Source organism: Heloderma suspectum, chromosome 3 (assembly GCF_057233095.1).
Source record: "Heloderma suspectum isolate Gila_16-S chromosome 3, 16-S_ref, whole genome shotgun sequence".
NCBI lineage: Eukaryota > Metazoa > Chordata > Lepidosauria > Squamata > Helodermatidae > Heloderma > Heloderma suspectum.
Window position 1 is genome coordinate 5,267,946 of NC_139460.1, and position 25,432 is coordinate 5,293,377.

At 50.4% G+C, this 25,432-nt stretch overlaps 1 protein-coding gene across 1 annotated transcript in view; it reads right to left on the reverse strand.

Annotated features, from left to right (window-relative positions):
- Window positions 1-25,432, reverse strand: part of CHRDL2 (chordin like 2) — a 43,648-nt gene that overhangs the window by 3,527 nt on the left and 14,689 nt on the right. Inside the window, exons 2-9 of the mRNA XM_084841583.1 lie at window positions 15,912-16,024; window positions 13,518-13,611; window positions 12,786-12,931; window positions 11,750-11,833; window positions 9,930-10,095; window positions 8,438-8,632; window positions 5,374-5,550; window positions 601-693 (exon numbers count right to left, since the gene is read on the reverse strand). Coding sequence (XP_084697709.1) covers window positions 601-693; window positions 5,374-5,550; window positions 8,438-8,632; window positions 9,930-10,095; window positions 11,750-11,833; window positions 12,786-12,931; window positions 13,518-13,611; window positions 15,912-16,024 — 1,068 coding nt within the window. The remainder of the gene's footprint in view (window positions 1-600; window positions 694-5,373; window positions 5,551-8,437; window positions 8,633-9,929; window positions 10,096-11,749; window positions 11,834-12,785; window positions 12,932-13,517; window positions 13,612-15,911; window positions 16,025-25,432) is intronic.

Here is a 25,432-nt window from a genome sequence, read left to right on the forward strand (position 1 = left end):
AGTATTATGAGAAGGAGAAAATCATCTCTCTGTCTCCACGCCGTGCATAATTCTGTGGACTTCTGTCATGTCCTTCCCCTCCAGTCATCTCGCCTGCCTGCACCCCACCCCAAATAACCTCCCCCAACCTTTCCTGATGTGCTAGTTTTCTACATGCCAGGAGTTATTTTACAGTGGGGACCATTCAAACATGTAGTCCCCCACCTGAATCCGTAAACTCCCAACAGGGCTGTGCAGTATGGTTCTTTTTACAAGCAGCCTCCATTGTTAGTTGTTAAGTGTACCAGAAAGTGAAGTGCTGGAGGTGGAACCTCAACAGCTAACAAAGGAAAGTATTTCAGACTGCTGGTCTCCGCATTTTATAACATTCAAAAAGTACAATTTGTTTACACTGGCCCTGCGATCCCAGCTCATCTTTCCTGCTGCAATGGGGCGAAAAGAATTTAAAGATTCTGTGGTACGTTTGGTTGTTTCTTCCCACAGAGCTAGTTCACAACATTTTCACTGAGCCCCCCTCCCTCCCTCGGCGCCTGTCTCCGCAAAGCCTCAAAGGCCCACGGCCCACGCCAGTTTCAAAAGCGCCACTCGGGTTATTTATACCTTCACTTGTCCTGGAGACCAGCCGAAAATGCTGCACTTCTTCCTTGAACTCCTGCTTCTTGACCTTCTTGATCTGAATCAAGTGAAATATGCCTGAAAGCAGACACAGATTACCAGGTGTCGTTTAGAAAATGACCCTTAAAATGGCCGAAAGATGCAAAATTGTTTCAATTTTGAAGGGAAATGAGGCACAGAGAGCACTTAAATTTATTGTGATTGCTCTCTGCCTGGGGTGGCAGAAACAGAAGGTGGGGCCATGCTGGCCGGGGGTTGATGGGAGTTGTAGCTGAAAGGCATCTGAAAGGCACCAGGCTGGGGAAGTCTGCCTTAGGGAATCCTATATTCTCTGGTAATTATTTTGAAGTATAGGACAGAAAGTACCAGTCCCCCACTACTCAGCACTGGCTAGGCCTCATCTGGAGTAGTGTCCAGTTCTGGGCACCGCACTTTAAGAAGGTTGCAGACAAGCTGGAGAGGGTTCAGAGGAGGGCAACAAAGATGATCAGGGGACTGGAAGCAAAGCCCTATGAGGAGAGACTGAAAGAACTGGGCATGTTCAGCCTTGAGAAGAGAAGACTGAGGGGAGATGTGATAGCGCTCTTCAAGGACTTGAAAGGTTGTCCCAGAGAGGAAGGCCAGGATCTCTTCTCTTCCCAGAGTGCAGGACACGGAATCATGGGCTCAAGTGACAGGAAGCCGGATTCCGGCTGAACATCAGGAAAAACGTCCTGACTGTTAGAGCAGTGCGAGAATGGAACACATTCCCTAGGGAAGCGGTGGGCTCTCCCACACTGGAGGCATTCAAGACGAGGCTGGACAGCCATCTGTCAGGGATGCTCTGACTTGGATTCCTGCATCGAGCAGGGGGTTGGACTCGATGGCCTTGTAGTCCCCTTCCAACCCTACTATTCTATGATTCTATGAAACTACAACAAATTATCTTCCAATACACTCCTTTTTAGAATATATCAAAGAATGAGTTTTTGAAATTAGCTATGAATCTCTGCCGAACATCAAAAATCAAACACCTCCCCCTACTACTCAAATCTGAAATAGCAGCCCTGCTGGTGCAGACATGTGTCAATGTTCGTTGGCATGTATCAATGACCAAGTCCTAAATTATCTCTTCTTGTTTGTAGCAAAGTCGGGCCTATATGACTTAGGTCTGTTCTGCACATGCAGCAGGTCAGGAATAGGTGATAGAGTCCTGAGATGGTATGGTAGAATGGGCTGAGCTATGTCAGACTGGGAGGACATCCCTGCAAACAGAAAACCAATAACACAGGAAGGTAAAGGACTGATATGTTAGTTTTCTCTTTGTAGGGAGAGAAGTGTTTAAAAATGGCATCTCACACCTGCAAGCTGATGTGGTACAGTCCATCCAGCCACCTTGGGACTCTGCCTCCTTGTTCTGCTGCATGCGCAGATTAGGAATGGACGGATCTGTCAGTGTCGCTGTTGCTGAGATTGTCCCACGGTCAAGTTTACGCTCATTTCATCCCACTTCCGTATATATTTGTGAGGGGTTTTTTAAAGAAACTCTGCACAGAAATTTGCACTATTGTGCAGACCTCCCCCCTGCCTCAATCTACAGATTTCTGGGTGCATTTTTCAAATATAAGTGTTTTGTTCCAAGTACTTCCCATTGATGTGATGCAGTTTTGTACACACATTTCTCTCATATAAAGGACTAATATGCACATTTTTGTGTGTCACACACACACTGAACTCAATTGCCAAGCAGATGTTCGTCTGCAACTGGGTCTCAGTTCGCTTATTGGCTCGGAAGGTCCAAATTTAGTAAATTGGCATGAAAATATCGATGGAACATAATTTCTTGCCCATCCCTCGTGTAGATCAGGTTGTAGCCTCCCATATATGGCTAGAAATGAATGCAAGACATCACCAAGTGAATAACGCCAGCTCTCACTTTAACACAAAGCATTAAAACGTACAACAGAATCTTTGCCAGTTCACCCCTTTTTCTACCCTGTAACCTTGTCCTAAGAAGCCATTTCTCTGATCCTGCCCACCTCCTTTTCCACAGCCCAGGCCAGCCACTAGACATACTTCCTTTGTCCCAGCAGACACAGCAATAACCAGGTTTTGAGTTTCTTTTAATCTTCCAGCATCTTAAACAGGAAATATAAAAATATCTGTCTGCAGGTTTATGCTCCCTTTGTGCTGGCACCATAATACGTGGGTTGTCTGAATCAATTGTTTAAAACACGGAGAGTGAAAGGACAGATGGAGTGGCAGAGATGACCTTTCCGAGGATTAGGGGCTCATGCAGGGCTGGGCAGAGTGAGGTGGTGACCTTAGGTGGCAGATGCTCAGAGGTGGCAGCAAGGCGTTGGAGGAGAGAGCTGCGTGCCAAGTGGCCTGCCCTGCACCCTCTCAGCTGGCCTGCTGCCTTCAGGGGTGGGGAGGATCTGTCCCATCGCCAGTGTTGATGAAAGATTCAGCTGCCTACACAGTCAGCTTTTATGCACTGAACAGGGAAAAGAATCACAGAATCACAGAGGTGGAGGGGGCCATTTTGGCCATCCAGTTCCATCCCCTTCTCAGTGCAGGGATCCACTTGGAAGGCTCCCTGCCAGGCGGCTGCCCAGTCTCTGCTTGAATACCTCCAGCGACAGAGAGGCACCACCTCCCAAGGCTGCGGCTTCCATTATCTGGCTGCTCTGACACTTAGGAAGTTTTTCCTGATGTTCAACTGAAATCTGCCTCCCTGCAACTGACGCCTGCTATTTTGTGTCCTACCATCTTGGATGACAGAACAGGCTGTGGCCCTCTTCTGTGTGATAGCCCTTGAGGTACTTGAAGAGTGCCCTCACATCCCCCCTCAGTCTTCCCTTCTCAAGGCTAAACATGCCCAGCTCCTTCCATCTTTCCTCGTAGGACTCAGTTTCTCTGGACTCGTTCCAAGGGGCCACCATCTTGTTCGTCACCTCAAGCAGCAAAATGTCTTGGGCTCCCACATCTGTGCAGAGCAACGGAGGTGAATGCTGCCTAGCCCCCTCCCCCCGCAATGCCAGCGCCTCATCCCAGCATGGCCCCTCATTCCATCAAGGGTCCATGCTGGCTGGGAATAATGGGAGCTGTAGTCCAATATATCTAGAGGGCACCAGGTGGAGGAAGCTGTGTTAACTAATGGTGATAAAGATAGCGGCCCTTCTGTGCTCCCAGCCAATTGGTTTCTTGCGCCTCCTCCTGTCAGCCAAGAGAGCTGCCATTCTGCGGAACAACCGGAGTGGCGGTGCGGTTGGCAGCACCAGACAGGCCGCTTAACAAGATCAGCCTTGGATGGCCTCCTCTCTGTCCCATCAGGCAGGACAGCTAGGCTGGTGAGGACAAGGGAGAGGGCCTTCTCTGTGGTGGCCCCCACTCTGTGGAACTCCCTCCCTAGGGAACTCCGCCATGCCCCCTCTTTAATGAGCTTCCGCCATGCATTAAAAACGTGGTTGTTCAGGCAGGTATTTGGGGTGGGTTAGGATATTTTTAGAAATATGATGTTTTGATGTAAAATTTTATTGTTTTAAAACTGTTTGTATTGATGTACATCGCCCAGAGTGGCCGGGTGACAGGCAAGATGGACGATTAAGAAATTAAATAAATAAATAAATAAATAAATAAATAAATAAATAAATATCAGGGAGGCTAATTCAGTTTGATTCCCAGTCAGGCATGAAGCCCACTGGATGGTCTTTGGCCAGCCGCTCTCTCAGTCACCCTCACCTACTACCACACAGGGTTTGGGGGAGCTTAAAACTCAAACCTGAGGGATAAAATGCAATGAATAATTATTCTGCTTGCTCCCCTGCCCAAACACTTCTCTTCTCCCCCGTCCAGCTCTTTCCTTTTGGGTTGCTCACCTCTGCTGGATTCCAGCCCTAGCAAAAATTCTAGAGACCACCCAGCTAAACCATTAAGGAAAAAAAACCCACCCCCCGAAGTAGCAAATCTACCGCTGACGGGTTATAAGAAATATGACTAGTCAAACAAGACAAGGAACTGGGTGACCTGCTCCCTCTGCCCAGAAAGCATTTGTTACTGGAGATATTTATTATCCCTCCCCAGCGGCTCCAAGACGGGATCCCTGCTCTGCTAGGGAGCAAAACCTGGAGAGACAACAGCCCTGGGCTGCCAAACAGAAGAGAGCCAGCAGAGTCTCTGAGGGAGCCTTTGCCTGCCCAGCCTCGGCTGCTGCGGGACCTTGAGGCAGCCCCCTGCGAGGCTGCCTCGGCTCACGCTGGACAGACGAGGAGCCTGCCCCGACCTGAGGGGCATCTCCTGAGAGGTCGGGCCCAGTCTGGCCTGGAGATCTCTTCCCACACGTTTTCGGGGGGGGGCACTTGGCCAAACGTCTCTTCCTCGGGAGCATCAGGAGGATGCTCATAGACGCAACAATTTGGCTGGTGCGCGGACTCATGCGCCAATAACATTTGTTCTTTGCGGAGGGTCGGTGGAGGGGACCTGCTACCATGGCAGGTTCGCGAACGGGGAGCGCAGGGATTTTAGGCCAGGACACTCAGGGTCTGAGCAGAGGGAAGGGGGTTCAGGAGCACCCTGAGGGGGTTGGCAGATGATATCAGCGTCCCTGCTGATGAAAAAATGGCGCTGCTGTGTTCCTGCGCGTCCTGGCTCCACGACACCACTGGAGCTGGGCCCAGGCTCAAAATCAACCCCGGCTATAATATTCATAATTCACCACCACACCCAGGAATGCAAAAAGCTGCATGTGACGAGTGCACTTTCCCGAGAGGGACTCACCTCTCACCAGTTTCCAGAGGTAGATTTCCACGTCTTCGGAGGATTCCCTCTCTATCGCGATCTTCCTCAAGTTCTCTTTGGGCTGCTCAGTGCTGGACGAGGACGGGACAAACACGTAGACGGACACCCTGCATTTGGGGGCATCGATCCCATCATCGGTGGGCGTGACCTTGTCCTCTGAAAGTACACGAAGGCCGTGGTCAGCAACATTAGTGGGACGCGCCGCCAGAGGGGAGCTCTTTGAACGAGGGGAGCGCCCAGGGGCAAGCCGGAGCCCAGTACACCCGGACAGCGTGGAGCAGCAGGCTGAGACTGTGGCAGGAGAGGCCAGGCCTCTGACAGGGGAGGTGCTGATCCTCTTTCAGGCCCAGGGCCAAATTAGTTTCGGAGAAGCTCTCGGGAGCCGCATTCCAGCGGTGGGCGGGGCCAAAGGCAAACAAGGCGGGGCCCCAAAACCGGAAATGCCAACAAGTGCCCTCGTAGAGGCAATTCAACCTTTCAGAGTGGGAAGAAGCTCTGCGTTAGCCAGGAAACTACCAAACGACTGGTGTTTGGGGAGAATTGGTGGGGCCAGGAGAAGGGGGCGGGGCCCTCTGGGGCCCTCCGTGGGGCCAGATGGGGACTCCAGGTGGGCCAGATTTGCCGCAGCCCCGAGACCAACACCCCTGCTGCATGGGATCTCCATGTCCAGAGGTAGGTTGTCCCTGTCGCTGGCAGCAACAGCAGGAGAGGGCTACTGCCTTCACACCCAAGGCCGGCCCTACCATTAGGCAGAGTGTAGCAATTGCCTCAGGCGGCAGATGCTGAGAGGTGGTAGCAAGTTATTGGAGGAGAGACCTGTGTGCCACGTGGCCTGCTCTGCACCCCGTAAATTAACGTGTCCTCTTCAGGTGCACAGGAGGATGCTGCCCCATCCTCACTGTTGAAGACAAATTCATCTGCTGGTCCAGTTGGCTTTTGTGCACAGAATGGGAGTGGTGCCATTTTGTTCTTTGCCCCAGGTAGCAAAATGTCTCAGACCAGCACTGTTCACACCCCACTTATGGACTTCACAGATGCATTTGCTTGGCCGCTGTGGGAAACAGGATACTGGAGCGGATAGGACTTTAATTCCATCCATCAGGGCTGGCTTTCTCTTCTCATGCAGGCTGTCCGTCAAGGGGTGCACAACCTTTTCAGCCACCAGGGCCGCATATGATGCTGGTTCGAGGGTCAGGGGCCACATGTGTGCGCACACACACATCTTCCAGTGATCCTGATGCTGATCACGCTTTTCTCGTTGCCGGCAGCAGCTTCAGGGAAGAGCGATCCACAGGAGGATCTCAGAGGGAGGCGGTGGAGAGATGGTCCTTCACGCCCTCCCCTGGAGATCCTCCTGTGGATCACTCTTTCCCTGCAGCTGCCTCCAGCAACGAGGAAAGAGTGATCTGCATCAGGATCACTGGGAGGAGGGAATTCGGTGTCAGGGCACCCCTGGGGGCCAAAATTACAGCCTTGTGGTGCACAGGTTGTGCACCCCTACTGTAGGTGGAGAAGGGGAACATCGTATTTGTGAATGCTCTCCACCTAAAAGAAGGTCCCTCGTATAGTAAACCAGCACACTGACGTACACTGAACCTGTTTCTCTGATATTCTCGTTTCCCCAATGGAAAAACACACCAGAGCAAAATCAGCCAAGACCTCAGGTAATGATACTGGCCCAGTTCCAGGACGTGAATGAGTTGCACTGCTCCCCCCGGGTTGGTTACGTTCCTGGTTTCTGCCCACTGTGTTTATTCTCCGCCTGCCAAGGGACTAAGAGGGATCTGTATTCTGGCCTGCAGGCTCCGTTTAGCACTCCTGTCCTTCGTGTGGCTATTAATGTTTTATTTTTGCTAGAGGGGTAATTAGGAATTCATTTTTGGACGTGGCTTGATTGCATCTGGCCGAGGTTCCTGGACACAGCAGTGACCCCTCGTGTGTTCCCAAGCTTGTCCCACTAGAGCACAGCTCTCAATAAGTGGTATTTATTTCAGGAGTAATGGGGATGACTGTGACTTGGGCATCACGTACCAGCAATTTGTCCCAAGACTTGTCCACCACCCTTCCCCAACCTGATGCCCTCCAGATGTGTTAGTCTGCCACACTGGCTGGGAATGATGGGAGTTGGAGTCCAACACACCAGGCTGGGGAAGGCTGAAGCACACTGTGACGTTTCTCCTGATTTACAGAGGTGAGCAAGGTCACAAACATGGAAGCAACATTAGCTTCCACTGACCGGTAGACAGCAGATAAATGTGCGTACCACAACTGTACCGAGAAACCTTTCTGGTTTTTGTGGGCTGGGGCGTAACAACCCTGCCAGAAGACACAGGCCTCGCTGGAGCAAGCTTGGGTGAGGTGGGGTGGGTAAATTACTTAAAAATACAGCTACCCCAAATATTATCTCACATTAATGTTCACTTTGAACATCTGGCCAAAGCAAACAAATGCAGTGGAGGCTGGTGGATCCGATGTCAGTGGGGCAGTGAATCCACTCCGGGTTTCAGTCAGAACCACTCAGAACCCTAAAGGAGCTCTCCAAGGTGCGAAGCACCAGCCTCCACTGAACAAACGGCTGCCGTCCGTTTGCATCGTTTTGATGATATTTAGCCCCTTTTTGTTTCCCTGCTGCTGGCCCCTTTCCTTCTTCTGCCTCTTTGCCCTCACTGATCTGGGCTTCATTTGTGCAAACTATGCCTTCGTCTGATTGGGAGAGACCATCCTCAGCATCTGCTTTGTACGCAGAGGGTCATGGATTCAGTCACCAGCATCTCTAGGCAGGGCTAGAAGAGAATCCTGCCTGAAACCCTGGAGAGCTAACAGCACGGATTGCTCCAGCGGGCGGGGCAGGTTATAAAGGGATGGACACTGGTGTAGCTTATGTAGGGACGGGACCCATCCATTCTCGTTCCTTCCTGGTAATTTGGTCCTGTACATCAAAGGGATAAGATCCAACAATGGAACACAATCAACTTTCTTTCTTTCTTTCTTTCTTTCTTTCTTTCTTTCTTTCTTTCTTTCTTTCTTTCCTTTTCTCCTTTACCTGGGCACACCTTGCAGCATTTCCCTTCCACAGCCTCAGGTTCTTCGCAGGGGTATGCTCTTGGACAGGTGATCTTCTGGCAGTCCTGGCTCCCATCTCTGCAGGTGCACAGGATGCAGGGCAGGTGCACCACATAGCGGACTGTGGGGTGCCACACTTCCCCGTGCGAGTAGGTCTTCCCGTTGTACACACACGCTGGAGAGAGGGAGAGAGGGAGGGAAAGGGATTCTGTGCTAGAACAGTAACAATCAAGAATGTGGTGCATATTCAGATGGCCTGAGACTTCTGGCTCTTTACCTTGAAACAGGACGTCCAGATTTAGACTGGGCACCCCTTCAAATAGAGGACAGCTGCCAGAGGACTGTCCTTTGCAAAGGAGGCCACATGGGATCCGTGTATGTGAGAGACCCTCTTCTCTCATACCAGTATGTCTGCATGTTAAGATTGCAATTTGATGCCCTGGTCCGGACACCAACTCTGTCCAGACAAGAGCAAGAGGGCTTTTGGGGACAATGGTCAGCCAGTTGCGGGATGCCTCTCCCTTCCCCAAGAATGCCTCTTGCCAACATTGTCTTTTATTATTTATTCGTAGCCGCCTTGAGCATCATTTTGGATGGAAAAGCAGGATATCAATTTAATGAATAAATAATAAATACATGCTTTAGGCTTCAGGCAAACATTTTTTAAAATCCAATCAGGCCTTTTAAACATCTTGGTCATTTTAAACTCTGACTTTCAGCCACACTTTTTACCTGCTGCTTTTGTTTGTATTATTGTGTTTTAGTTTTAAACAGCCTATTTAAATTTTTGGATATATGGCGGTATAAAAATGCACCAAATAAATGAGCAAGTTGGCCATGGCATCTGCTGCGCCTCCTCCTCACCACCACCATTCTCTAGCCCAGAGCGAGAGGCAGGTGAACAAGCAGGTTGCAACTGGGAAGAGGAGGAGCAACTCCAGGGGGCTCTTGTCAGTGGGCCCCTGCTGGGCTGTGGGCCCTTGGCAGCTGCCCGACCAGGCCTACTTCTGGCACCAGCTCTGACTCCAGATGAGACTTTTGGGCACCATCACCCTGCCTCATTCAGGGAATTCTATGCGGGGTCCAGGTGACGACTTCCAATTGCAACCCGCCCATATTTTCCCAGTGGTTCTTCCATCTTTTTCCTTAGCACAGAAAATCCACTGAGGAGAAAAAGATGGAAGAGCTGCACAACGCCTTCTCATTGCTACCGCTGGAAGCCCGCCATCTGGAAACCCCCCGTTATTTTCAGCCCAAATGTTCTGATCCTGGTACTGATAAAATAAAGCCCACTCTTGTTTTTGAGAAAAGGCCAGGGGAGTGCTGATTTCTGGACTGCAACCGCGTTGGTAGGGTTTGAACCTGCCCCTAACCACCGACACCAACACCAGGACGTATTTCTTTCACAATGGCAACCACTCCGAAGGGCCAGCTGGTCTTTCCCAGGACAGATGCTGCTGGCTGAGCATTACCTTTCTTGTGCTTCTCTTCCAGAATGATTTTGACAGTCGTGCCGCTTCTCCCTTTTGTCCAGATGTTTTTGGGGATCAGTTCCAGCGAAGCACCTGTTGGGGGATCCACCAATCCCAAGGGTCCTCTTCCCCTGGTGTCCCCTGTGCACTGGTGCCGTGCGTGCCTCTGGAAAGCCAGATCACAAGAAGAGACCTCATCAGTTCAGCAGGGCGCCTCTCTGCTACCGTGCAGAACAGTGGAGTTGAGTTCAGCCAGGGATGGGGAACACCTGGCCCTCCAGATGTTGTTGGAATGCAATTCCCAATGGCCTTTACCATTGGCTATGCCAGCTAGGGCTGATGCCAGCTGCGATGCTAGAGTCAGACACACAAGTGGGCAAGCCCCACTTGCCAGCCTGACGTTCACCTGTGCCGTGTGTGCGCCTGCTGTTTTTGGCAGCCGCGGTTGCCCCAGCCCAGGCTTCCATATGTCTTTACGATGCCACACATACATGCTGGGCTTGTCAGATCAGCCGCCAGCTGAGAAAAGCGGGCCAAGAATGCAAAGGATTTTGCCCAGCTAATTTCTCCCACTTTGTGCCATTTGTTATCTGTGTGCCAAGAAGCTACTGCCTCCATCTTTGGAAATGCCTTCCATTAAAGAGGAACCCGTGGACCTAAGCAGCCAGTGAGATTCCAGGTAGCCAATGGAATGTTCCAGAATGTTGTGTAATGTCAGCACACCTCAATAAATAAAAGCTTGTCAGGCACCTAAATATGTTGGCCAGGTTCTGAAGAATGGACACGATGCAGGTGGCAGAAGAGAATCGTGAATGCAGTTGAAGCTTTTGTCTGTCTTTGCTGTAGCAGTTTCCAGGACTAAAGAGACAAGTCACTGTTCCCTCGGAATTGGTTTGTTCCTTCAGCAGTCCGAACCTCCCCAGCAAAAACTGAAGGCAACCTTCTCTTGTGTGCCCACACCTTTATCCCCCTTGTACATCCCTTTTTTGAATCATGGTCAGAATTAAATTCCCCTGGATGGAGCAATTTCTCCATTCATTTGCATGGAGGGAGAAAAAAAAGCCCTGCTGAAAATCAGCGGGAGTGGGGAGGCAAAGTCTATCCTCCACCAAGGACCCTGTTGCCCCAAGGGTCCTTGGTGAGGGATGAACATTGCCCCCCCCAGCCATTTTTTGGCAGGGGGCTTTCTCACTCCTTATAGAGGCCTATGAGGAATTGCTCCATAGGGTGATATAGGGAGCGTGCTAGAGACTCCAGCCATGGCTCACTGGCAGAACTGTATGTCTGCCGCGCAAAATAAAATCAAATGAAATCTTGTGCCCAGGCATTCAAAATGGCCATTCTGGCTGGGGATGATGGGAGTTGCAGAGGAACACCTCTGGAGGACACCAGGTTGGGGAAGGCTGGGTTAGATAATACCGGACTAGATGGGCCAGTGGTCTGGCAGCAGGTCCACAGTCACGCTGCTCTTCGTTTCGATTAAGACTACGCCAAATTGCCCACTTTTCATTTCAGATTAATGTAACATACAGCGGGGAACTTCAGGGCCTGCAGCCCTGTTTACCTGGCTACACCCCGCTTCCCCTGACCCCCAACATATTTAGGAACAGAGCATTAGTTATATCTGCAGACGTTTCAGTCAGGCTTCCCCATCCTTTAGGGATGTGTACTGTGGCATATTTTGTGAACGTATCTGAATATTGTACACACAACTATCTGCTAGTGCAGATGTTGAAGCTCAAAACCAGGTGTTTGTTGTTGTTTTTAAACAAGATACACACACCCCCACGCACACATTTCTAACTATCTATCTATCATACTTGACAACAGGAGTCCGGTATGGTTTCGGGCGAGGCGCACAGCAGCTCTGGGCAGGTCATCAAACCGCAGTATATCTGGCCCTCCTGAGAGACACAAGAAGTCCCAGCACATCATCAAAAGGGGCCCCTCCCAAGCGGCAAGGGAGATTCTCTGCCTAAACAACATCCACCTCCTCCAAAGGCGAAGCAGAGGATATGGGACGGGAGGCACAGAGACGGATGGGCAGACGGACATTTCCAAGCAAATTGCTAGCGCCACCTTCCCCAACCTGGTGGCCTCCAGAGGTGTTGGACTGCAACTCCCATCATCCCCAACCAGCACGGCCCCACCCCTCTGGCCTTTGGCAGGGCCGGCCCTCCCACAAGGGAGGGTGAATCCCCTGCTCAGGGGACGGATGGGGAGGGGCGGCGGATCGCACTCCCCCCACCGGAGGGGGTGCCCTGCTGGCCCTGCTACCACTGCACCAGCCCCGCTCACCCACTGTGGCAAATGCCATGCAGGAGAGGGGCAAGCAGGGCTCCTTGGAGGATCAGCCTCCTCCCGCACCGTCTCCCCCTCTGAGCTCTCTCCCCAACGGCAGATCAGGTGGGCGCATTCTCCGGATAGGCCACCCACTTGGGGAGAGGGCTCGGAGAGAGAGGTGGGTGGGTGGGTGGGCTCTCTGGAGAGGCCGCCAGCCTCCATGCCGGCATGGTCGCCCGATCTCTCGCTCTGGGAGAGTCTTCCAGGTGAGCCATCGGACAGGCAGCTTCTCCAGAGAGGTGCCGGGGCCCAAATGCCCCACTTCGAGGGATCCCTGCTCAACCGTGGAGGCTGGTGGGTCCAACGGCAGCGAGTTCGCGCCCCAGGAAGCTCCGTTAGAGCTCTGACTGAAACATGGAGCGGATTCACCGCCCCACCAACATCGGAGCCACCAGCCTCCATTGCACCTCTGTAACCTCCAGGGTAGCCCGCTGTGCTCTTGTGCAAGGCCTGCTCATTTCCACGTGGCCGCGCAAGAGGATTCCCCAGTGGATCATGTCCTAAGCCACTTACCGAGCAGCTGCACTGGGTGCACTGGTTTGACTGCCGGGAAGGGAAGAGTTCGCTGTTGGTGAAAATGTCTCCGTGTCGGTACGTTGTCCCGTTGTACTGGCAGGAGGAATTGGCAGGCGTCTGAAATCCGGAGGCAGCGTGAAGCTCTGCATAGGGTGAGGAGAGGCAGGCCAGAGGAATGACACGTCTCAGACGGAAAGCATTTCTGCACTGCAGCCTCTCTGCAGCCATTTGCTCAGGAGGGCCCAGACAGTCAGGGATGTGGAGCGCAGCCCAGCTCGGGTTCTCTGGGCCCCTGCCGAGCCACTGTCCTCGCTCGCTCCCCACTTGCGCCCTCCCAGACGCACCGCAATCCCGTCTGGTGAGCGCCTGCCCTTTGCCCGCCTTTCTTGTCTGCACAAAAAGGCAGTTTTGAAAATGCTCATATTTAAATACGTGCAGTTTGGGGGCCAGGAAAGTTTAGTAGGTGCAATATAAGAGGCACCCACTGGATGGGATCACGGTGAGCCCGAGAGGATAAGGGCTTGGCGGGCCAGGGGAAGGGGGCAAGGCTATCTAGGGAACACTGCAGGGCCAATTTAGGACCTCTGGTGGGGTGGATTTGGCATGCAGGCCTGAGGTTCACAGCCCTGATCTAAATGTACCATGAGCTGGGGAACAGGATGCCCCAAATGTGAGTAGAAGAGATGCAGATATACCAAGCAGGTGGGGGAGGCATTGAGATCCACTTACCTGGGCACCTGGGACAGCACTGGTGAGGGTCACTGATGGGATTTGGACACTGAAGAACAGGGCACTGGATTTGGTAGCAGCTTACGCTGGTATCCTGGGCACCAAGAGGAGACGCCTGTGTCAGTAACAGTTAAAACTTCTTGGCAGCTGACTTGACCTGCTTTTCTTTCACCAAAATGAATTCCACCCAATTCGGCTGTCTGGCATGAAACTGGACTTCCTGAGAATTTCAGCTTCCCCCCTCCCACCGCCACAAAAATGTTAATTCCTAGTCCTCATGATTTCAGGAAATAGTCTGGAAAGAACTCTGTGCCTTTTCCCTTGCTCACTCTGTTATGTTGTCCCATATTTGTTTGTTTCTTTAATCAATTTGTATCCTGCTTTAGGTGAAAAAAAGAAAGAAAAAGCAAACATCCAAAGCAGCTTACAAATGAATAAATAACTGCAATCCAGTCGGAATAACAAACACAGACAGCATTGTGCAAAATTAAGCCCATGCATGCAAATATTATTGATTCTGCACAGTTCATTCCCAACTGCATGCCTTTTGTGGTCTCAGACTTTGGAGCAGGGGCAAGAGTGCACGCTTTGCTCGCACTGAACCAACTAGGCATTCTTCTGCTCATTCATTGCCCAAGCCAAGATAGGCGTTGCCAATCCTGGACCCATACAAGTGGAGTGGACCAGCAAGGGAGGAAGCATCACAGTCCAGTCCCACCCACCCCAAGGTGGCTTTTGTTTAATAAGGGCACATGCAAATCCACCCTGCAAGAAGGCAGAGGGAGTCCATGGGAAGGATCCAGCAGTGTCCATGCGCTGTTGACATTCCTGGGAAACTCACTGTGCTAGCAAGCACAATTGATAAGAACATCAGACCAAGGGTCCATCTAGCCCAGCATTCTGTTCACACAGTGGCCAAGCAGCTGTCGACCAGGAAACCACAAGCAGGACATGAGTGCAAGACCACCCTCCTGCCCATGCTCCCCACCAACTGGTGTACCTAGGCATACCACCTCTGATGCTGGAGGTAGCACATAGCCATCAAGCCTAGTAGCCATGGATAGCCTTCTCCTCCAGGAATTTGTCTAACCCCCTTTTAAAGCCATCCAAATTGGTGGACGTCACTACCTCCTGTGGTAGCGAATTCCATAGTTTAACTGTGTGAAGAAGTCCTTCTGTTGCACAAGCGTTGGTCTATGCTAGTGCAACATCACTAGCCCCAACACACAGACACCACTGGATCCTTCCCAGAAACATGCCTATTTTGAAAGGGTGGGTGTGGATTCAGCAATGGAGTAAGGTCCCTGGGAGCACCGCACACAAGAGAACCTTGTTCCTCTGAGATCCTCAAGAAAAGGTGGTAGAACAAGTCTCTGCTAGCAGGACTTCAGATGTAAGCCCCCATCACTCACTGTGCATCTAGCAGTGTGGGTTCCGTCTCCTCACAGTGAAATCTCATCCCAGTGCAGAGGAGCATGTGTGAATAACGTGATCATCAGGCATTATGAACGTGTTACACCCGTTCTTTTTCACTGCCTGTGTTGCCTTTTACTTGTTTTACATGTTGATTTTAGTGTTTAATTGATTTTACGGTTTAATTTTAGTTTTATTGGTTGACTGACTGTCGCTTTGAGAACACCTTTGTTATAGAGCGGCTCATACATATAATACATAACCATGTGAACGAGGCTGATTGCGCGTGGGATTTTCACTTGATCAGCCCCCTCCTGGATGAATGCCGATTGCATGAAAAGACCCATGAAATCAGGCCCATCCAAGCAGATGCATTATTTGCACATGCTCTCCTGCTGTGTGGGATTGCATGCATGTTGGTGCAGCTCCCACTCTTTTGGATGTGTTTGCGTCGCAGACGGGCCTCTTTGGGGGCAGCAGGTTGGGCCAACGACCTTTTGGGTCTTTCCCAATATTACAGTTCTATGTATAGTCTCAGCTTAGTTTTCTTGCTCAAATTGTTATCGCTCATAATACCCCATCTGCAGATACTGATACCGCAGGGGTGTTGAACCTCCGCCCCCACTGGTGTCTCAGTGCAGCCCCTTGGGATTTCCCAGAAGGCCACACACCCCTCCCTGGCCACACGCCCTTACTCCTGCCTGTCAATTGTTTTGGTGGGTTTCTGGCTTCTGCGTGTTTTTTCCCCATTCTAAAAGTTTCAGCTGCCTCTGCTAAGACTTAGTTGCTGGTAGTAAGCGCTTTAAGCTAAAATATGCAGGTATTTTTGGGTTTTGGGCCCCACCCACCACTGGAATGTGGCCCCTAAGAATCTCCCCAAAATTGAATTTGGCCCTTGGGCTGAAAGAGGTTTGACACCCCTGTGATACAAGGACTAGGGAGCATGATTTCCACCAAACAATTAAGCCTTTTAGAAGATACCTGCGAACAGGTGCATCTGAGGCAGTACATCACCCCTTGAGGCTTCAGGTAAGGGTGCCAGCTCTCTCCTGCACTGTACTTCTTGCCATGAAATGTGCAGGAAACATCTGGACCTGGAAATCAAGCATATTTATTATTATCTTACTTAAAATTTTACATACCCCGCTCTCCATTATTAAATTATGTCAAAGCGGCTTACAATCCCCCTCCCCCATAACACACAAGAAAACAGTTCAATTTACAGTAAACAACCGTTCAGATTACAAAAATCAATTCCACGCATGAAAACCAAGAGCAGGATAAAGCAATTCAGCATAAAAACAGGGAGGCAGAATTTTAACTCATGCTGAAAGTTCAGCAAAATCAAAAGGTCTTAGCAGCTTGCCTGAAGCTTAAAAAAAAGCCAGCCAAATCTCTCTAGGAGACGTTATGCACAGAGTTGGGAGAGCAATAAACCAAGATTTCAACATCATAGGGAAGGAAATTGATCCTAAAACAATGGTTCCCTTAATCAGTACAGGAGAGCGGATTGGTCAACTTCCGATAAGAGTCATAAGGGTTAGAAACTTTTTTTAATGAAAGATGAGATTCTCAGAAATTCAAATTTTGCTGCAGAAACTTGATCCACCATGGATAATCACTTCTGCTTTGTGGATTGAGCAGAAACATGGTCATGTCCTCTCCCCTGCCTTCTGAACACATAACATGGGGGTGGGAGAAGGTAGTTTGTAGTGCACCAGTGATCGATCATTCATTCATTCATTCATTCATTCATTTATTATACCGTCCAATAGCTGAAGCTCTCTGGACAGTTCACAAAAAGTAAAGCCAAACAGCACACAATAAAACAATATAAAATATACAGAACATTAAAACCACAATATAACAATACAACCACAATAAAACCTAGCAGCAATGCAGGAATTTAAAATACAAATTTAAAACAGCAAAGCTAAAAGTCTAGAAAGCTAAAATGCTAAAATGCCCAGGAAAATAAAAAGGTCTTCACCTGGCACCGGAAGGAATGCAATAGGTGCCCACTTTGCACTTGCTGGTTGCTGGGATTCCTGCAAAGAATGTTGGCAGGCACTGGGAAACGTATGGCCCTCCATATGTTGTTGGGCTCCAAATTCCATCAGCCCAGCGAGCATGGCCAATGGTCAGGGATGATGGGAGTTGTAGTCCAACAATGACTGGAGGCCCACAGGTTCCCCACCCCTGGACTAGGAGAACCATGTTCTACCAGCAAAACACTTGAAACGTTCTTAAGCAAAGTGTGCATTCGGAAGCACTTCCTATGGTTTAGTTACCCTTTGACTATTGAGAGACCTTGAGATTGAACCCTTGCTTTGTAGCTTTAGTATCTCGATGGCAGTGGTGTAGCGGAGGCCGGGCTCCCAGGGATGCAGCCCTGGCACTTTTTCATGAGCAGGGACTCTGATGTCATCTGCCACCCCCCTCAGAATTCCCAGTTCCCTCTGAGCTTACCTGCGATCCTCATTGTAGCTGTGGGGGGAATGAATTTTCCAAGCAACAGTATATTGTTCCATGTTGGAATGCAAAGTCTTTGGGATGACTTCGTCTGGAATGGGCAATTAAGACCTATCCGCTTTACCAAAGACCTGCTCCTGGTGGAGATGAAAACTCCTAGAACTGGTTTGTGGATATGGATCGACATGGCTGCCTGAAATTTTTGGACTGCCCTTGGAGACTGTCACAGTGAGCTCCTGCATTTCCAAATTTATCACTACCCCAGTGTGTGTGTGTGTGTGTGTGTGTGTGTTTCAATCCAGCTGGGTGTGTGGACATTTCTGTTGGAGGGGGAGGGGGGAGATATAAAAAGGAGCTTAGGGAAGGCTGATGGGTAATGTTGGGGCGCCAAGGGAGTGTGCCAGGGGGCTGTTTTAATGAGAAGGGATCTGTCCATGAGGGCTGAGTTGAGAGGGTGAAGCTTCCCTAGAGTCATCATCATGGCGATCGCTTGTGACAGTAGGATTGTCTTCCAAGGATAGAGTCTTAGCCATGGGTCTGCAGGTGGCTGTGAAGGCCAATTCTGGCTCCACACAGCCTCCCACAGCGAGGACATAGGTTTCCAGGTGGAAGGCGGTCACAGCAAGGGTTTGCTTGACTCGCCTTCCGCTGAGCTCGTTTCTCCCTTTCGCCCCGTTCTTGTGCTTCTTCAAAGTCCATAGCGCCTTTAATACGGCTGACCTCCAGCTGGAGCACTCATGGGTTAGAGCTTCCCAGTTCCCAATGCTTATGTTACATTTTTTTAGACTAGCTTTGAGAACATCTTTAAATCTCTTTTGCTGTCCACCAATATTCCGTTTTCCGTTCATAATTTGGGAATAAAGTTGAGAGGGTGAAGCTTCCACAGAGTATCATATTTTGAAAACCTAAAATGTTTGTGTTTGAGTGGGTGAAAAAGATTGTAACACCCCTGCATTTTTTCTCAGACGTCCAGCTGAAATACCCCGGCCTTACTCTCAGCTGCACTGTTTTTGGATCCCAGGGGAAGGCTGTGCATCTTACAAGGTTGCGCAATCTTAGAAGGGGCGGAGCTGTGAGGGGGCATGGCTGTGGCTGTCGCGAAGGGGCCCTGCACTCCTGAATTGGCCACTATACTACTGCTCCATGGTGGACCGTGGCTATTCTGGTTTTTAGAAAAAAAGAAAAGTAGACCACATAAGGTCTGTTGCTGCTCTGCAATGCCAGGTCTGTTACCCGGAAAACCTCCCTCATCCATGACATGATCCTGGACGAGGGTGCAGACCTGGCATGTATTATGGAGACCTGGCTGGCTGAGGCCGCAGCTCCAACTCTTGCGGCCATGCGTCCAGCCGGATTTTCGTATGCACAGCAGGCGAGGGCTGGGGATCGGGGAGGGGGAGTGGCTGTTATCTACCGAGAGTCCTTGGTCTTCGCCAGACCCCCTCTCCGGGAGACCAAGGTTGCTGAGTGCATGTACTGGAGGTTGGGCCCGAAGGGCAGTCTGGGGATTCTGCTCGTGTACCGTCCACCCCGCTGCACGACTGACTCCCTGGCCGAGGTGCTTGAGGTGGTCTCTGATGTGCGTGTACAGTCCCCTAACTTATTGGTTTTGGGGGGCTTCAACGTACATTCGGAGTCCATCCTCACAGGAGCACCTCGGGACTTCATGGAGACCATGGCCTCCTGGGAGCTGCACCATATTCTAACTGGGCCCACCCATGTAGCTGGTCATGCGCTAGACCTTGTGTTTGTTTCTGGAGAAGCGGGGAGTGATCTGGAAGTTGGGGGTGTATCCACCACCCCCTTGTCATGGTCAGATCACTATCTGGTGATGTTAGACTTCTCGGTTCCACAACCCCTCCGCAGGGTGGAGGACCCATTAAAATGGTCCGCCCCAGGCGTCTTATGGATCCAAATGGATTCCTGAATGCGCTTGGGGATTCTCTGGGGCACGCCAACGGCCACTCGGTCGAGACCCTGGTGGATGACTGGAATGCCGCAATCACTGGGGCATTAGATCGGGTGGCTCCGAAACGCCCTCTCCCCCTGAACAGGGCTCGGACTGCACCATGGTTCAATCTGCAGTTACGAGCTCTGAAACAGGAGGTGAGACGGCTAGAGCACTGGCGGCGGAAGTCTCGCTCCAAAGACGATCAGACACGGGCTAGAGCTGTATCTTCAGCCTATCACATGGCAGTGAAGGCAGCAAAAAAGGAATATTATGCTGCCTCTATCGCATCTGCAGAGTGCTGTCCCAGGAGGCTGTTCCAAGTGTTCCGGATCCTGGTCGGTCCTGTGGCTCCAGAACCACTGGAGCATTCTAAGGCCTCCTGTGAGGCCTTGGCAAGGCAATTTGCAGATAAAATTGATCGGATAAGGAGTGTTACTCCGCACGCTGTGGATACAGTTAGTGAGCAAGAGGCGGATTGTGGCAAACCAGTTTTGTGGGATCGGTTCCAGCTTCTTCCTTCTGATGAAGTGGACAAGGTGCTTTCATCTGTAAGGCTGACCACCTGCTTACTTGATCCTTGCCCATCTTGGCTCATTATGGGCTGCAGAGAGAGACTGGGTGAGGGGATCAGGGCAGTGGTGAACGCCTCCCTTGAGGAGGGAGTGATGCCATCAGCCCTCAAGGAGGCAGTGATAAGACCACTCTTAAAGAAGCCCTCCTTGGATCCCCAAGTTCTGAACAACTTTCACCCAGTCTCAAATCTGCCATTTTTGGGCAAGGTGATTGAACAGGTGGTGGCGATGCAGTTGGAGACAGTGAGTGGCTGGATGGGGAGGAATAAACTGAAGCTGAACCCTGACAAGACCGAGGTACTTTTGGTGGGAGACAAGAGGAGGTTGCGGGATGTTGACCTGGTGTTGAATGGGGTACGGCTACCCTTGAAAGACCAGGTCCGCAGCCTGGGGGTCATTTTGGACTCCCACCTGTCCATGTACCATGTATCCACCTGTATCAACTCCATCTGATACGGCGGCTGCGCCCCTTCCTTCCCAACCATCTGCTCCCATCGATAGTATTGTACATGCCCTGGTCTCCTCTCGTTTAGACTACTGTAATGCGCTCTACGTGGGGTTACCCTTGAAGATGGTTCGGAAGCTGCAGCTGGTACAGAATGCGGCGGCTTGCCTGATTAAAGGCAGCCGCCGGCAAGACCACATCACTCCAGTGCTGAAGGAGTTGCACTGGTTAACAGTTGTTTTCCGGGCCAAATTCAAGGTGTTGGTTTTGACCCTTAAAACCCTATATGGTTCCGGCCCAGCCTATCTCAAGGAGCGCCTCCAGCAACACCAGACAGGCCGCTTAACAAGATCAGCCTCGGATGGCCTTCTCTCTGTCCCATCAGCCAGGACAGCTAGACTGGTGGGGATGAGGGAGAGGGCCTTTTCTGTGGTGGCCCCCACTCTGTGGAACTCCTTCCCTAAGGAACTCCATCATGTGCCCTCTTTAATGAGCTTCCACCGTGCATTAAAAACATGGTTGTTCAGGCAGGCATTTGGGGTGGGTTAGGGTATTTTAGAAAACATTTTTATTGTAGAATTTTATTGTTTTAAACTGTTTTATTATATGTTGTACATCGCCCAGAGTGGCTGAGTGACCAGCCAGATGGGCGATTAATAAATTTAATAAATAAAAATAAATAAATAATGCTGAAATTAGTTTACCCTTGCCTTAACATACTCCACCTTTCCTCTCTGGTGTTAACACAGGTAACTCAGTGAGAGATACCTATCTGCGGTTGTGAATACAAATTGCACACCTGTTTATCATCAACGGAATATGTGTTTCTTCTCAGGCTGTGCCAATGCCCTCCAACGTTTATCAGGTGCATGCTTGATTTACATTCTGTGCACTCCATGATGTAACAGAGAATAAGAGGTGTGAAGAAGCTGCTCCTATGAGGTCTAGCAGCATGCACAGCCCACCAAAGACTATTCAGGACCATAATTTCCAAAACTGCCCATTTATTGCTTTGAAGCATTTTAAGCCATCTTACTGGACAAGGTCCTCTTAGCTCCCTGTTGCTGAGAAAATGCTGTCATTTTTATCAGGCCTCTCTCTACTTTAATCCATTTCACAGTGTAAATTGTGACTGGAGAATATTCAGCCCAGCTCTAGAATGAACTGATACAGCAAGAGGCGCTCACCTCTGTGTAAAGCCCACCTCTGGCTACCCTCTTGCAACGACAGCGAAGAAACAAACGTTCTGTTCCATGATCAAAGGGCACCATTGTTGGCAGCCGCCAAACATTCAGCTAAAACACGCTAGGAGGCGGGGTCAGTGCAAGCATTCGCCTGCAAAGTGAGCTTGGCTGAGGGACGGCATCTGATCTCGGTGAGCCTATGGGGATTGGAGCGCTTAGACTGGAGCACTGGGCAGAAAACAACAGAATGAAATTTAATAGGGATAAATGCCAAGTTCTGCACCTAGGAAAAAGAAACCAACTGCACAGTTACGAGACAGGGGATACGTGGCTCAACAACACTACAAGCGAGAAGGATCTTGGAACTGTGGTAGATCACAAGCTGAAGATGAGCCAACAATGTGATGTGGTTGCAAAAGAGGCAAATGCTGCTTTGGGCTGCATTAAGCTATTAAACATAGCTTCCAAATCCTGGGAAATACTAGTTCCCCTCTACTCAGCACTGGTTAGGCCTCATCTGGAGTACTGTGTCCAGTTCTGGGCACTGCACTTTAAGAAGGATGCAGACAAGCTGGAGAGGGTTCAGAGGAGGGCAACAAAGATGATCAGGGGACTGGAAACAAAGCCCTATGAAGAGAGACTGAAAGAACTGGGCATGTTTAGCCTGGAGAAGAGAAGACTGAGGGGAGATAGGATAGTGCTGTTCAAGTCCTTGAAAGGTTGTTACAGAGAGGAAGGCCAGGATCTCTTCTCGATCATCCCAGAATGCAGGACACGGAATAATGGGCTCAAGTGACAGAAAGCCGGATTCTGGCTGAACATCAGGAGAAACTTCCTGACTGTTAGAGCAATACGACAATGGAACCGATTCCCTAGGGAGGTGATGGGCTCTCCCACACTGGAGGCGTTCAAGACGAGGCTGGACAGCCACCTGTCAGGGATGCTCTGACTTGGATTCCTGCAGTGAGCGGGGGTTGGACTCGATGGCCTTGTAGGCCCCTTCCAACCCTACTATTCTATGATTCTGATTGTTCCACCAAGCAAACAACCCCATCACTCACATCACCCCTGACAGCCCCAAAGGATCGAAAGAGCTCTCTTCACCGGCCTTGTGCTGTACCAATTCCCAGAAGGGTAGCTATGTCAGTCTGTTGCGGCAAAAACAACCAAGAATCCTGCGGCACCTTAAAGACGGACAACTTCATTCTAGCATAACCTTTCATGGACACAGTCCATTGCATCAAATGCTTTTGTTTCCATCTGATGTGGTCGACATTGTCCATAAAAGCTCAGTCCAGAACAGATGTGTTAGTCTTTAAGGAGCCACAGGACTCTGTTCTTCTTGTGTTGTAAGAAACCATTTGAGAACAAGCAACCAGTCATGCATGGGCTGTATTTATCTGTACACAGCTGGAAACCATGGTGGTAATAATTAAAACACCCCCCCCTCCCAATCCCCAGTTTTTCAAATAGACCCGTCTTTGGGGAGTTTCGCGCTGCTTGCAAATCTTTCAATGGATGATGGCAAAAGTGGTGACATAAGTCCCCCTCTGCATGATATAGCTTTGTAAGGGTAACCTCAGTGCCAGTCAGCTGACCTTGACTAATAGTTCATCTGCACTACTTTTGATTTCATTGCTGGGACCCCCATTTGCTTCCAGACCTAGAAAGCAAACTTGATGGAAGTCTGCAAAGCCGCTAGAGGTGAAATTGAACAAATTTGTAATTCTGCACTCCAGTATCTGTCGGAACAAAACAGGGAGGCTTTCTTGACAGTGGTTGGAGGCAATGACCAGTGACCTCTTTCTTGTGAGTAGGTTGCGATCCGTCAGAGTCAACGGCAAACACCAGTCAATGAAGCCATCATTAACTGCCAGGCTAGACAACTGCGATGAACTCTGCTTGGGGTATCCTTGATGTCTGCTTGGAAGCTTCAGCTGATGCAAAACCCGGTGGCTCCCTTGTCCAGATATTGGGCCATTGGCACCCTGGAAAGATGGCAGAGGCAGAAGGCAAGAGACTCCCTAAGTATCCACCTAGGGTGGAGGGGGATTCAGCAGGCAGAAGAGCAAGAGCCAAGGATAAGAGGAAATCAGGCAAGATCACAAACTGGCTGTTCCCTAGGGAAAGCCCAGGCCCAACCTAGAAGATCAGGGGAACCCAATGAGGTGTCTGGGGTTGGGGTGGAGTCACTCCGGTGCTTGGGAGAACATCATAGGTGTGTGAACCTTTCACTCTGATGTCCGGTGTGGCTTCCCTGCTCCATACTGGGGGCTGAGTAGGGCAGAGATTGGAAGGATCCCACCAGGTCCTGATAGGGATGACTTACTGGCAGCATCTCCAGCTGGTGGTTCTAGCATTCTTGCAGTGCTTTCTTGCTTCCTTCTGTGAAGGGCCCTGGGTTGTGGTGTGGGTGCTGGGAGACTTTAGAAAGGGCCTCTTTGAGCAGATTCCATTTTGGAGAAGCTCTCAGGGGCAGCCTTCCAGTGGTGGCTGCAAAAGGGGTGGGGCCAAAGGGGCTGGGCCCAAAATACCAGCCTCTTTTAGCTTAGAGCTCTTCCTGCCAGGAACCAAGCCTTGGGCATTGGCACGTCGACCATTTAGAATGGGGCGGGGGGATGCAAAAGCTGGAGAACCACCAAATGATCAGGGACTGGGGGAGAGGGGGTGGCTATACGGGAAAACACGAGGGTCAGATTTGGCCTGGAGGCCTGAGGTTCAACACCCCTCCATTAAAGTCTCCTGTGCGTACACATAAAAGCTGAAAGTGCTAAAGAGGCACAAAACAGGGACGCTGGCCATGCTGCTGGAGAAGGGATTGAGGGCATTACTTTGCCTCTGCCAGCCACATGAGAGGTACCACTATGTTTTGTTTTTTTAAGCCTCTATGACATTCCATCACTTTACAGATTCCACTTCGTTGCGGAACTTTCTAAAGGAATGGACAGAAGAAGATGCTGAATTGCAGACCGGAAGGTCAGCAGGACAGCAGTTCGAGACCCGAGTGCTGCATGACGGAGTGAGCTCCCGTCTTCAGTCCCAGCTTCTGCCAACCTAGCAGTTCGAAAGCAAGAAATTGCAAGTAGATAAATAGGTACCACTTTGGCGGGAAAGGTAACAGTGTTCCGTGCACCTCAGTGTTCAGTCATGCCGACCACATTACCATGGAAGCGTCTTCGGACAGCGCTGGCTCTTCGGCTTAGAAATGGAGATGAGCACCGCACCCTAGAGTCGGACACGACTGGTTGGGGACACATTTACCTTTTTTTATGACAAAAAAGGGGGTGTGTCCTTATACTTTGACTCAAAACTTGAACCTGATAAAATCCTGGGTTCAGCATTCAGACAACCATTTCTGTCCATGTTAAAGTCAATAAAAGGTGGGTCTTGTGCAGCCCAATCCATCATGTTTACCCAGGAGCAAGTCCCACTGTATTCATTGGAATTTTCTCTCAGATGGAGGTGCACAGGATAGCACCCTTTGTGGATTTCCACATATTCAACTGGCCTTATGGGTGTGAGTAAGTCTTGTGAATGAAAGTCTCGAGGCCTTTATCTGGTGCCATTATCTCCTTTTGAATATCATATTGCAGGAAGAAGGCCAGGGTGATCAGCAAGTGACCAAACCACCTGGCCTGTTTCGTACACTGGGTTTTTACCCTCCACCCCACCCCACCCTACCCTGCCCCTGAAATATAACAGAGACAGTGTGCTGGGTTAGGTGGCCTGTTGGTCCAAACCTGTAATTCTTGTGGATCCTGGGGAAAGGGGTAGGAATCAATCTGTTGGCTAGATCTGCACAGCCATCTTCAATGCTATGTAAGAATTTGTTGTGCTAGAGTCATGAATTCACATGGGTCGGAGACCCCCCAATACTC